Source organism: Falco naumanni, chromosome 9 (genome assembly GCF_017639655.2).
Source record: "Falco naumanni isolate bFalNau1 chromosome 9, bFalNau1.pat, whole genome shotgun sequence".
Lineage (NCBI taxonomy): Eukaryota > Metazoa > Chordata > Aves > Falconiformes > Falconidae > Falco > Falco naumanni.
In genome coordinates this window covers 44775886-44789021 of record NC_054062.1, presented here as the reverse complement: position 1 = coordinate 44789021, position 13136 = coordinate 44775886, and the positions used below count along the sequence as shown (strand labels likewise).

Here is a 13136-nt window from a genome sequence, read left to right as displayed (position 1 = left end):
ACCCACATCTACAATTAACTCATACTCTCCTTGACCACTGTCTTCCTCATAACTTATCAACCCTCATATTAGAACAAGCTGCATAAGGATGCTGGTCATTAACTGACTCTGAACAAGTGTTCTTTTAATATGGCAGCACCCACAACTTCTTAGTGGAGGGCAGTTCCTTACTCTCAACATGCTAATGCTACACAGTCCCTCAATATATGTATACTAGAAAGCATATTTCAAAAAAAACCACATTCTCCCCTCAACAGAAGTCCAAGCCTTTCTCTCCTTGCAGAAGCACAGGAACAACGAAGATTTTTTTCCTCTCCTAATTTCTGTCCTCCAGCCAAGTATTCAGAGCTATTTCCCTTTCTTCTCTCTTGCTTTCAAAACAGCAAATGCTTCAGCCACTGTCTTCTTTCTCTTCCTACCACATAACCCAGGAAACCTAAACAACTTTTTGCTTTCTTCCCTCAACATGGAGGTGAGCTCTGCTCCCCTCATTCCCACAGCACAACTGCTGGAGAAATGGGGAACAGGCATTCAACAGGCAGCTCTGAAACCTGGATGCGGTCACCTCTGTCACACATCACCAGGATGCAAGCGAGTTGCAAGCCATATACATACTTTGCAATATCCTTGCTGCTTTACAGGCAAGCAGGCACCAATACGCTTGAAAACACTACTGACAGCTAAATTAAAATGTTGCATTTCCTTTATTTTTACCTGCAGTCATCAAAAGTTGATCCAGGAGATGAAAGTGCAAGTTGCTTGCGCAGCTCATCCCTCTCTCGAGTTACCTGACGGAGCTGATACAGTATCGTCTCCAGCTTCTCGCTCATCTGTCTTGTGTCTGTTACAGGTGGTGGAGATGATGCTTTACCAGTCGTACCTGATCGAAAGAGAAGTGATTGGCATCAGAGAACTCCTCAGAAGAACAATACAACTTCACTAAAGAAGTTAACACTACTTTTACAAATCCTGTATTTCTGGCTGCAGAACTCTGTTCAAAAAATGAAGCAAATCATGGAAGTTTTCATCAGTTTGTTGACCCAAGAATAACTCCAGTCAGCCCCCACACTAGCAGAAAGGCCCTCTGCTTCAAGTTAAGTTTGCAGGAGTAAGTTCCTTGCTCACTCATGAATTTACAAGCTGCCTAAGAGGCGAGGCAAGTTTGCAGTCACAATTGCAAAGACCTCAGAAACTACCACCATGGCAGAAGTCACTGGTACAACGTTATTTCCATCAAAGAACCATGTTCTTGCTTCTAAAAAAAGAACTAATTCCACCCACATCAACTCACCCCAGTGACAGAGAAACTGCTACAGCACGAGGGCTCTTTTCTTTTTCCTTTACCTAGCAGCCCAGACACACTAACCTGCTGTGCACTACTGCCAACATTTATTTTTAACGCAATTCTACCCTTTCACATGATGCAATTTATCAGTCTAATATGTGAAGTTAAAGATTTGGCTTGCCAACAAATCATGAGAAACGGGCTTCATTTTTAACAACAGTGGCTAAAAGGAGCACGTCACAATCACTGTGTTTCCTCTAAGGGACAGTCATACGTTAAAGAGTTCCGTGGGATCTTTTAGCCTTCAGCTTTCTTAACATCAAAGGTGAACGGTGATGGCTAGTGTCTTCTCAGACAGATATACCAAGATACATACAAAGAGGACTTCTTCCACCTGAGAGACGAGAGTCTGGTATAATGTTTCACAACATGCTGACAATTAATTCAACCTTAATTTTAGTTCTGCCCATTTTAATCCCAGACACATGAGAGCAAACTCCAAGATACAGGTCACAGATGTGGAAGTTAAAGGCCTAAATCTATACAGGACACGACGATTTTCTACAAATCAGAAATCCTAGGAATAGTTTGCATAACTATACAACTGAAACAAGTTGCTGACATATGTATTAACTTGTTAGGGTGCACCTTTTTTCTGCCTTTTTTTAAACTGAAGCACCAAGATACAATAATGAAATCACGCTCTCTGATCACTGTCTTTTCAAAGAAAGAGCTGCAAACAGTGATTTCATCAGATCAAATGCTAACAACTTGCAAGAATTGGCATTTGATCTCTAAACCCAGCTCAGGAAGGTGTCGCAGAATGCAAAAAATCCCTCCAACTTTTTAAGTAGAACTACGTGCGTTTTTAAGTTCCCACGGCAAAATGACTGCAGGCTCAGGGCTACGGTGCGTACAGCATCTAGATCGATAGCACCCCTGTTCTTACTCCTTTCAGCTGTTACGGTAATGTTGCAATGAGAATTTATGAGCACAGACTGTTCTTTTAATCTAAACATTACATAATAACGTATGTAAATGCTCTAGTAGCAAAATAAATAAATCAGTCTTGCAGGAACAGCCTGCATTCTGCAGAAAGACACAACCCCCCACCCCCCCCCACCCACCCCCCCACTGCTCTAAACAATTCTCAATGGAAGCTGCATTTGGGCTTTCTCCTGCTCCTTTGTTTCACTCCACCCAGGTGGAGCCCCTTCATCCATATTGACTGAGGACCTCACATTTTTCAAATGCAGTTATCCTTTCTTTTCCTAAAATGAGAACCATTCGACATAATTTTTAAAGCAAAACTACACAGAAACCAGTGATCATACAAATGCACTATCCTAGGCTAATGATACAGGGAATAAACAGGGAAGAAACCAAATCGTCAGATAAAAACCCCTCAGTGTATACATCCAAACTATTCCAAATGAATCCATCAACGAGCAGGGAGTTTCATCAACAAGTGAAAAGCTAACGGCACACAAACCTGATGCAGGTACTGACAGGTGGCATGGTCTTGGGTAAATTCAGTAGCAACCTGCACATCTTCTCACTCGAGCTGACACACCAAAACGTGTAATGCTGAAAAACTCCCCTTCTCATCCTTACGAAGAAGTTCAAAAGCTTATCTATCATCCTGGGGCTAAACAGATGAACGGGATGTGAAGGGGCAGAAGAAGAAGGGGGACCTGAATCAGGAAGGCCGGTGTGTTTGACAGGGAGGGAAGGGCAGTGGATCAACCATAGCCCCTCATAGTACCAGCGGTAACCCCACAGCAGGCCTAAGGACAGCATCTGCCACACATGTCCTGCACGAGCATCCGACAATGCTCTGGAATCTAAAACATAGTAAAAGGAGGCAAGAGTCAGACCTCTGCTCCTCTACCCATTTTCCCCACCAGCTTTGCCAGCGTCCCAGTGACAATCTTCTGCAGGCACGGAGAACATTTGTGCCCCCAGCCCCAGAACCGTGCCAAGCAAGACAAGACTGCTTCAAATAAAGACAGGCTAATTAGCCTCAGGAAAGCAGCTTACTTGACTCATGTGAAGCCATTCGTCTTAGTACCAGAAAAGGTTATTTTTCATTAACTTGTCACTTTTTACAAGCACATCAACAAATACTTCCATCTCAAATGCAACGATACGGTTGTCAACACATAATACCAGCCAAGAGCCTTTTAAGTGCTGTAAAACCAGACCAACACGATCCAAATATTCCCATGCTTATCCTTCAGACAAGTCCCAAACATTTCTCTTTGCTGGATTTACCAATAAGCTTACATTTTCACCAGTTGTACAACAGGTCTTATAAATGTTAAATCAGATTTGTGGATGTTACAAGAATAAAAAATATTAAAATTGGTAAACTCCTCTGTTATCAGAAAAATTCAATACTCTTCGTTTCGTTTAATGGGGCTTTTATAGCTGAATGCTAAAAGCCTTTTAGTGCATCTGACATCCTGATGCAGTGGAAGGAAGGTGACTTGTGCTTCCAGCTTTGTATTCTTTTTCCGTCTGATTGCGTATTTTACACAACAGTACTTCCTAGCTGCGCTTTAACCAGTCGTACCAGTCTTCAAATGCACAAGCCTAAAGGCTAAATCGCCATTATCCAAATTATGTCACCTGTCAGTAACTCACCTGCTTTCTCAGACAACCTGGATTTCTGAAAATGTATTTACTGCACGTCCTGCCAAGCGCAACTCATTCACCTGCCTCGGTGAGCCTCATGACTCATGTCTCACACGAGCTGCGCCCGGCGCTCAGCGCCCAGCCGCATGGCAGCCACCTCCGCGGCCAGCCTCCAGGCCAGCAATGCTGCACCGGCTCCCACGCAGCTGCCAGCAGGGATGTGGCACGTGGGCAGAAGGCATTTGGCCCGAATGCGGTACGTGCATGAAGTCCTGGGTATGTGCTGACTTCATCTAGAGCAAGAATCTGCAGGATTTCCATCATATGTTGCAGAAAAGCAAAGTCTTAAACAGATGCGGGAGCAATCACATCTTCCATAATTACAGTCCAAGTGCCAGGCTTCACAGAAACCACAAAGCTTCATTATTGTAGCACATATAAAATACAATACTCGCTGATTTCTCTAATCATCAGTGACTGAAAAGATAATACAGCCACGCACAAACCACTGCTCAGTTAGCTTCATATCTGGGGACGGGGTAGCACGCTTTTTGAAGTGAAAACACCAAACCAACATTTTCAGAGAAACGGCTGGGAAAACTGTACCATAATGCTGAATCAATACAATCAATATAATACTGAGGGGGGAAAATGGGCACCAATGCATAAACAGCTACTTTCAAGACCTACTATTACCATATTTTGAATTTTAAGAAACTCATTACTCTGAGAAATACACTTGTATGGCAGGTTCAACTAATTCAAAAAGCAATCTGTCACAAGCTAACAGAATGCCTGAACGGTTTTTCAGCTCATATTAGCAATTTGCGCCAATTCTTGCTTGCAAACAAATAGGAGACTATTCGTTGTACAGCCAAGCCTTTTCCATTGCTTCTTTTATAAAAAAATATCAGCAGGGATGTTCAGAATATTATTTCTTTACAGCCTTGTAAATCATGACAGAAAACATTAAAAGAGTCTTGCAAGATGTATTGCAAAGCATGATCAACAGGGTTTCTCCCCAGGCTCAGGAAGGCGTGGGGAGTAAAGACTTATACCTGCTGTAGGGAAACGCATGCTAAAATATTTACTTTCTTTCAATAATTTATGAGGACTAGAACAGGATTACATATCAGAAGTTATCATTCAGATATATATCTTCAGATATATCTTTTGAAGTGGTCTTGGAATAGTGGAGAGCCCGGAACAGAACTGCTTGCAGGTGAAGTTAAACATTAGCAAAACCAAGCAGCTGTACATTGAGGAAAAGAAACTGAAAGGTAAAAATAATGAACTGCAGAAACAGTTTCATCTGACAGACAGAAAACCTACTAGGTTATGAAAGCAGTGAGGATCGTGTAACGTGCAAGGACAAAAGAATGGGTAGCGCTTCAGGATTTGTTTTAATGCAGACTGTAACCAGCTAAACAAACCCAGCAGCACGTAAAACAAACTTTCAACTTCACTAAGTTTAAGACATTAGAAAAAACTGAGCAATGGCTCTAGAAAGATCAACACGAAAGAAAATGTGCAACCTAACACTCAAAAATAGCAAGGAGCTGTGGGGAAAAAAACCCCAGATATGTCACTTCAAAAAGTCCTTGCAGAACTTTGCTGAGCTAAAACACAATGAAGAATATAATCTGTTACAACGACCAATGAAAATACGGCTGAAGTTTCTGGGTTTGGATATTCAGGAGCTCGCTGGTGAGAAAGCTCAAACCCTACGTCTGCCAGGCTTACAACCAGGCACTGAAAGCAAACCCTAGCCAAAAGCATCCGAACCCAGGGGGGCAACGGCTGCACACCCACCGCAGGGACAGGGCTCCACCAGCGCTCGTCCCTTCATGTCTCCTGCAGAGGAGCTGTGAGCACCGTCTCACTGTACTGTTTTATAGCCCCCAAAAGCAAACTGACACCGAAAGGATTTCCTGGATGCACGGACTGATACCAGGCCTCAGGGAGTAGTGAGAGATGCTGTGCTACAGGCCCGCTGTCCAGAGCACAGCAGAAGGGTATTTGCACACCCTGTGTTCCCATTCAAAGCATTACAGATCATCTGTATCTTCAGATACTTCTTCCGGGCACTGCCAAATGTTAAAAAGATATAGCAAACAAAATAGCATGGAGTTGTCAGCTATTCCTTAGTGGTTCTCAAGCCCCATCTATACAGAACCTTCAAGAGACCAAAAGATTAAATCAAATTCATTCATTACCAGAAATGATAAAAACAAACAATAAAGAACCCCCAAACCCAACCCAGACAAAAGAAAAAGAGAAAAAAAAATAAACCCCAACGTCCTTCCTCTAAGACTGCATCAGTATTGATCAGAAAAGTTAAATTTTGTGTGGTTACTGGCTTTTTGCTTGGTTGTTAGTTATGTTTTGTGTGGGTTTGGGTTTTTTTTTTAAACGGGGCATCACATCCACGAGGTAATCCTTTGGTACCTCTGACGTGTCAGGAGTTGAGAGAACACTGTTCATGGTTACGTGTCAACCCACAGCTGCCTGGAAATGGTCACCACAGAAGTCAGTGATGATACATTTAAGCTATTCAGAGTGCTGTTTATGTAAGAGAAAATTATTATTATTAACAAACATACAAAAATTAGGTAAAGGCATTAAGGATCAAGCCTAGAGACACCTACATAATGAGTGAAGTTACTTCAAGTTTGTGCAAGAGGGTGTAAATTTCCTAAGTTAAAAGTCTTGTTTTGAGTCAACTGAACAGGTACTCAGTTGACATCAAAGGATGAGAAAATTACATAGGAAATAAATCTATAAAAAGAGGTTTAATTCAATTATTGAGGCCAAATCTTAGAGGAAAATGACTTCTGAATAGAGAGGCTGATTAGTGAGGAGGCGGAACGTTGAAAGCAGTCACTGCAGGACAGAAAGTCATTCATTTGTGGCCTTTCAGCAGGTGTAATATTGTCACTTATTCCTTTGTCAGTACGTGTTAACTGTTGAGGTTTCTTTCCCAAACACACGTTTCCCGTTTGTGTGCGTCAGAAAAGCAAGAAATACAATGAGAGATTCCTATAGGCTGTCAGGGGAAATAAATAAATCACTCTTTCAGACAAGGAAGGGGTGTTTATCTTTGAAAGAGTATCATAAACCACACCTACAACTGAACACTTCCCATGAAGAGGGAAAACAATTACTTTGTTACACACAGTTGTAGAACATCCAAAGCGATAAACTGAAATCACAACAACACAAAAAGCCAAAATGGTCAATGTGAATGGGGAATGAAAGAACTACACAGTGTGGGGAAGGGATTGTCATCTGGTGGGAGGTGGGTAACTTTTGCTGTGGAGTAAGAATTATGGGTCTCAGATTAAGTAACTTGAAATGCAATTAGTGGAAAACTATCTGCAAATAACCTGTTGAGCTGATAAACTAACAAAGGGTTAAGCTAGGAAATAGTGTCGGTTGAAGTCAAAGTTGGCCAAGTTGGGTGGGGACAGATACATGACCACTCAGGGCTGCAAGAAAAAGTCATCAAGTTGTAGCGGCAATGGGGGGGGTTGTTACAGACTGGTATGTAAAATCCCATAGGAAAAGGCAGTACAGTGATGTGAAGAGTGAGAAGCAAGAAAAAAGCCACTTATGACTAAAAAAGCAATACCATTTGCAAAGAACTGAACAGCTGCAACAGTAATATAGTCTGTTGAAAGTTAAAAGATAAAGGTGATAATATGCCATGTGGAATGAAGAGGATACAAGATTGACAGCTGTAATCAAAACAATGCAGAGATCTGGCTGTGGAAAGAAGGAAATGACATACATAGGAAGATGGAAGGATTTTTCCATTCCAAAAATCCTCTCATTAGGGTCTCAGTATAGTTTTAAAGAATGGAAGAGTATGCAATGCCTTTCTGTTAAAACCTCATCGTGAAAAAGCATAACGGAGAGTATCCTCAGAGCCACAGCCCAACTCCTGCATGCAAGCTGCTGGTTTCTAGTAAAAAGTATTTCTTTAAAAAATAAATATATATACACACACACTACCCCCCCTTCCACGCACTGAGGAAGGGAGGAAAAAATCACATTTTTAAAGCACTAAAGGAAAATTCTGATGTTTCATTACGTTACCAGGGGAGGTAAAAAATGGCTCTATTCTGGAAACTATAATCCTGTCATGGCATCATATTACTTAGGTCAACAGTGTGTCACCACGGGCTGCAAAAGGAGTATTGGGTATCAGAAGTCTTGAAACATACTCTTTTAAGTCAATTCACAGAGGCTTTTTTAGGCGACATGGGCCAGAACAATAAACCTACCTGGCTATTGTAGAAAGGAGCCTGATTTCGGAAAAAAAGAACAATGAAAGTGATACATGGCTGATATTATATTATCTAGAGATGATCTTTCAGAACACAGGCCTTCCCTCTTTCCTCACAGGTCCAGAAAATTATGTGCTGGGATACAGAAAAAATATCTGGTCCAACCCTCCCGTTCAAGCAGGACCACCTAAAGCCAGTTGTCCAGGACTATGTCATTTAAAGTGCAATTCAGTGCTTGGTGAGTATTTATCTTCAAGATCATAAATGTCAAATGACTGAGTGCACTACACAAACTGACACTTTTTTTCCCTTAATCTCTCTTTTTTCTTTTTTTTTTTTTTTTAATGGGCTCCTTATTCCGTGTTCTTTTCCTCTCTGTTATCATGACCAGTCAAGTGGGAGACTAGCCAGTGACTGTCACGTATAGCTGCGTTACTGGTTTTTATCCAGTTCCTAAGTGACACTGTTGTTCCGTGCTTGGCACGCCAGGCACTGGATCTCCATAAATAATTATTCTGATGTCAGAGATGCAGGATTGCAGCTCCATTCAGACAGTCTGCCGGGCACGGGGAGTGGGCACATGAAGGATGCTTCTATTTACACACAGAAATCTTTGTCATTAGCCAAGAGCAAAGAGAAAGGAAACACAGAGAGAGCATGACAATCTAATGAGGATTTGTTCCTCTGTGGGGGAAGAAGCACAACGGTGGGTGCAGGGATTACAGCAGTTTGTATCTTGCCTCTTTCTGGAAATAAACAGGGATTATTTGCCCTCAGTACCATCAAAACTACCCATTTTACATGCACAGCATGAACTTTATTAATACATGGGAAAGAAAAGGAAGGAAGCATGAGGGAAAAAAGAAAATATTGTCAAGTAAACCAATTCTGAACCCTGAGGAAAACACACAAGAAAAACTTTTAAAGAGCAATGCCATGTCACTCTGTAGTTTTATTTACATACAGATACAAAAGAAAAAAGGCAGATACACCTACGGTCAAGGCAGATGAACCTACAAAGAAGTTTCTTCTCTAAGGCTGCTACACTGCTGCTACCCAGGTGGGAAAAGCAGCTTCCACTCAAGTGCTTATTCTACCACATGCACATGAGGCTGGAAGTTCATTCTTGTTGCATCCCTCATGCCCTGCAAGCCCATCTAGGCAGGGAAAGAGAAAAAAATCTTGTGTGACAACACAGTACTTGCGATAGACTAGCCCTAAACATTTCTTGAGGCACATTATGCAAGTTACATCACTCCTCGCTCTCCTCTTATATTAGGACCATGACATTACTGAAGACTCAGAGAACCCCGCGTATCCAGCTGGTGCCCGAACAGAAGCGGCTCCATAGCTGTCCATCCATGCCACTGCCATCTCCTCTTTCAACAGGATGATCAGAACCACAGAAACAGCCAAGACAGGGGCACACCATGGGTTTATACAGTGATGAAATTATGTTCTCTCGTCTTTCCCTCCCCCTTTCCAAATTCTAACACTACGCTTTATTTATTTGACTGAGCCTGAGCCTGTGTTTTCTTAGAACTACCTTTTAAGAACAGTCATCTTAGTACTATTTAAGCTTAGTTCTTAGATCAGGGTCTTTTTCTGGAAAATAAACCAACTGTTATATACACCACCTTCATAAATTAACTCAGCAACCCAGGATAGCTGTAACATGTAGAGTCATCTCCACAGCATCCTGGCTTACTTGGAAGTATTTCAGAAAAAGATCACTTAATTAAGAATGCTGGCAGCAGAAACCACCTCCGACAATAGCTAGGGTGATTAAGGTTGGAAAGAAAAGACGAAGCACATGGACATAGCCTTCTCTAGTTACTTTTATGAACTACAGAGTCCAAAGTATACAAATGAAATATTGTATTATCTCTCTTAATTAGAAGATGCTAAGATTCACTCTCTGCTTCTCTACCTGGGCTTAATTAGTGGCCTCAATACCCTTCTCTTGGCTTCTGAAAGGTCAAACGTGTAAACGCGTCTCCAAGCTGCTTGGCAAACATAAGCAAGGTAGAGCAGAAAAAATAATTTGTTACATATTAATGAAAACCAGTGTTTTGAACTCAGGAATAATAAAATAGATCCCTTATCTGCCCCATGAACAAGGTTAGCATGAGTGGGGAAATGAAAATACCTCTTTATATACATGTGTGTACGTATAATTACCAATGTCAAACTGAATGTATGCCAAAGTTTACACAGTCTCCCAACCATGAGCTATTTACCTTTTTTCACTGATGCATTCATTTCACAGGCTAAACTCAGCATTTGCACTGCACAGAATTGCCCTTGTAAAAATGTATTGCAATGAGATGGGTACAGAGATGGGGGAAGATGTATGTGAAATTCCCGAAACACTATAGCAACTCAGGATTTGCTGGGATTCCATTCAAAGAAGTCACACAAAGCCTTCAGGGAACTGGCATGCAAACAGTTTCAGTTATGATGGTTTGTCATTCAACAAATTGGTCAGTATTAAAATAATCTGACTGTGGCTTCCGAATGACTTGCAAACATGTCTATTAGGATATGTTTTTTATTAAGCAAAGAAATTTTGCTATTGATATTAGACCACATGAAAAATATTACCTCTTGCAGAACAAGATGTGAGGGAGAGAAAATGGTTGGGGGAAAAATTATACTCATTAATAAGAAGTCTATAATCAGACTAGAAAACAAACATGCCAGCCACAAACAAAGAATTCCCCTGGCTGTTAATGTATTAAATATTAAATAGCTAACTCACTTTAATCATTTGAAAAAACAAAACTGTGGAGAAAACTAGATCACAAGTTTTGTTTAATAGCGGGTCACTTAATTTTGGGGTTAGACATAACTTTGATCACCACCACACACCAAAGGCAGAAAAACACTTCCAAGGACAGCCCCTTACGTAAAACACACAGATCAGGATTCAATATAAATTTCAATATTTTAAAACATGAACAAAACATACTTTGGGAAGAATTCACTTCCGACTCATATATGGGAACAATGCATGTCCTAGAAGTAAAATACCAAATTCTAAATAAGCATTCAGAAACAGGAATCCCACACTTCTGTAAGGTACTGTGCCACAGAAAATTAATAAAACAAAATAGAGGCCATGTCTCTGTAGCTTGCAAGTGGTCACTGTTTAAGTAAAAAATCTTCTTCATGATAGCAAACATCAGCTGTTCTTCTACCTACTTTTACTTCCAAAATTATAAAAGGTCAGACAGTGCATTCACAGTTAAAAAAACTGCACACACCAAAAGACAAAAAAAATAAGATAGTTTTAAGCATACCTTTCCTTTTTAAAATCAGGAACATGGAACTAGAAAGAACCACCTGCATCTTCTCCTATCTTAAACATCACTTAATCCAATTATTCCATAAACCTACAGCATTTCACCTTAGAAGAACTTCCTTCTTTGGAAGGTTCCTTTGAGTCTGGTTGTCCTAAAACGTTAGGAACTTTTTTTCTTTCCTATTTCCAGCCCCAATTTATTCATAGCAAATTAAATCACATCCTTCCTTCAGGTAATAGCACACAAGTATGATCTTGATAAAAATCAAACTAACATGTCCCAGCCTCCCGTATGTTCAGCAAATAGTTCAGTCAAACCTAAAATCTTGTTCCTGCATGCTGGAGTTAAAAGTTCAGCCCTGACTGCAACAGATGCCTGCCCACAGCCTTCAACAGCCAACTGACTTGCCTGGTGCTGTCAGGGAAGTCTGCAGATGCCTGACACAACACTGGAACTTTAAATATGCAAGAGGTTACATTCCCTGTCCAAGGCAAATGACTTTGACGTGGGTTTCACAACAGAAGTGAACAGGAAAACTGACAGCTAGTACAGTTACTCCAAGATCATCTTGTTGGTAGAGGAGTTTTGTCCAAATTTCTTCTTCCTCTTTTTTTTTAATTATTTTATCTTTCCCAATTACTTTACAAACAGAAAATGAAGCAACTCATTGCATGCAGGAGAAAAAAAAAGGGGGGTTAAAGCTTCCAGCCACTTCCAAAAGCATAAAAGGCTAACAAACAACCTTGGGTAATAATATTTTTAGTTTCTACAATGTCTTTTACTCTGATTTCAATTTTCACATTTGCATATATATATACACACATATATGCATGTGTATACATATTTTTATATGTATAGACTTGTATAACATTGCCATTTTTGCACCATTTCACTAAATAACTCAAAGCATAGTTAAAATCATCTAATGTATCCATAAGTAACAATTTTATTGGCAACAACTGCATACAGCCATGAAAAGGATTATCTTGCACTACACAAAAGGTGTGTAACTTCTCCCTGATGAAGATGCATGATTACATTTTATATTTCAACTTCTTTTATTTTAGGACTGGAATTCCTCTGCCCTTCCCGAAGGCAACCATAGAAACTTGTTCTCCCAATTCCCAAAAGACACGCTCATCAGGTCATTCGATTAATACTTTACCCACCGATGCTACTCAGAGAACTGCTGCTTTCAGAATCAGAAGGCATGATGGACAGCACACTGTACGTAGATCCTAAAATTAGAAAGATAAAAACAGTATTACTTTTTCCACCCCTCTTCATTTCCTTTCCCCAAACCAAGCTAAACATACAATTTCTTGATACTGTAAGATGCCAAACATTAAATTAGAGAGAACACGCATCACTAACACATAAAATGCTAAAAGGAAAAGTATAATTTGTAAATGAACATTGCACTGAGTGCTGAGTAGGAAATCATTTTGGATAAAATGGTAAAAATGAGCTCAGCAACACACTTTACTAATACAATTCAGATAAACTGCAAATAGAGTTTTGCCTCTACTACATTACAAAGATTATGAGTGATACCTGTGACAATAGAGTTATTTCAGTTTCGTATCTTTGTACATGTACTAGCTCCGATTTTGCTGTATA

The 13136-nt window shown here is 40.4% G+C and overlaps 1 protein-coding gene across 3 annotated transcripts in view; it reads right to left on the bottom strand.

The window, feature by feature from the left end:
* The window catches only part of DLG5 (discs large MAGUK scaffold protein 5), a 108709-nt gene that overhangs the window by 55264 nt on the left and 40309 nt on the right, over window positions 1–13136 (bottom strand). For all 3 annotated transcript variants that reach the window (XM_040606257.1, XM_040606258.1, XM_040606259.1), the window contains exons 2-3: window positions 12686–12754; window positions 715–880 (exon numbers count right to left, since the gene is read on the bottom strand). In XM_040606257.1, the coding sequence (XP_040462191.1) occupies window positions 715–880; window positions 12686–12754 (235 nt within the window). The remainder of the gene's footprint in view (window positions 1–714; window positions 881–12685; window positions 12755–13136) is intronic.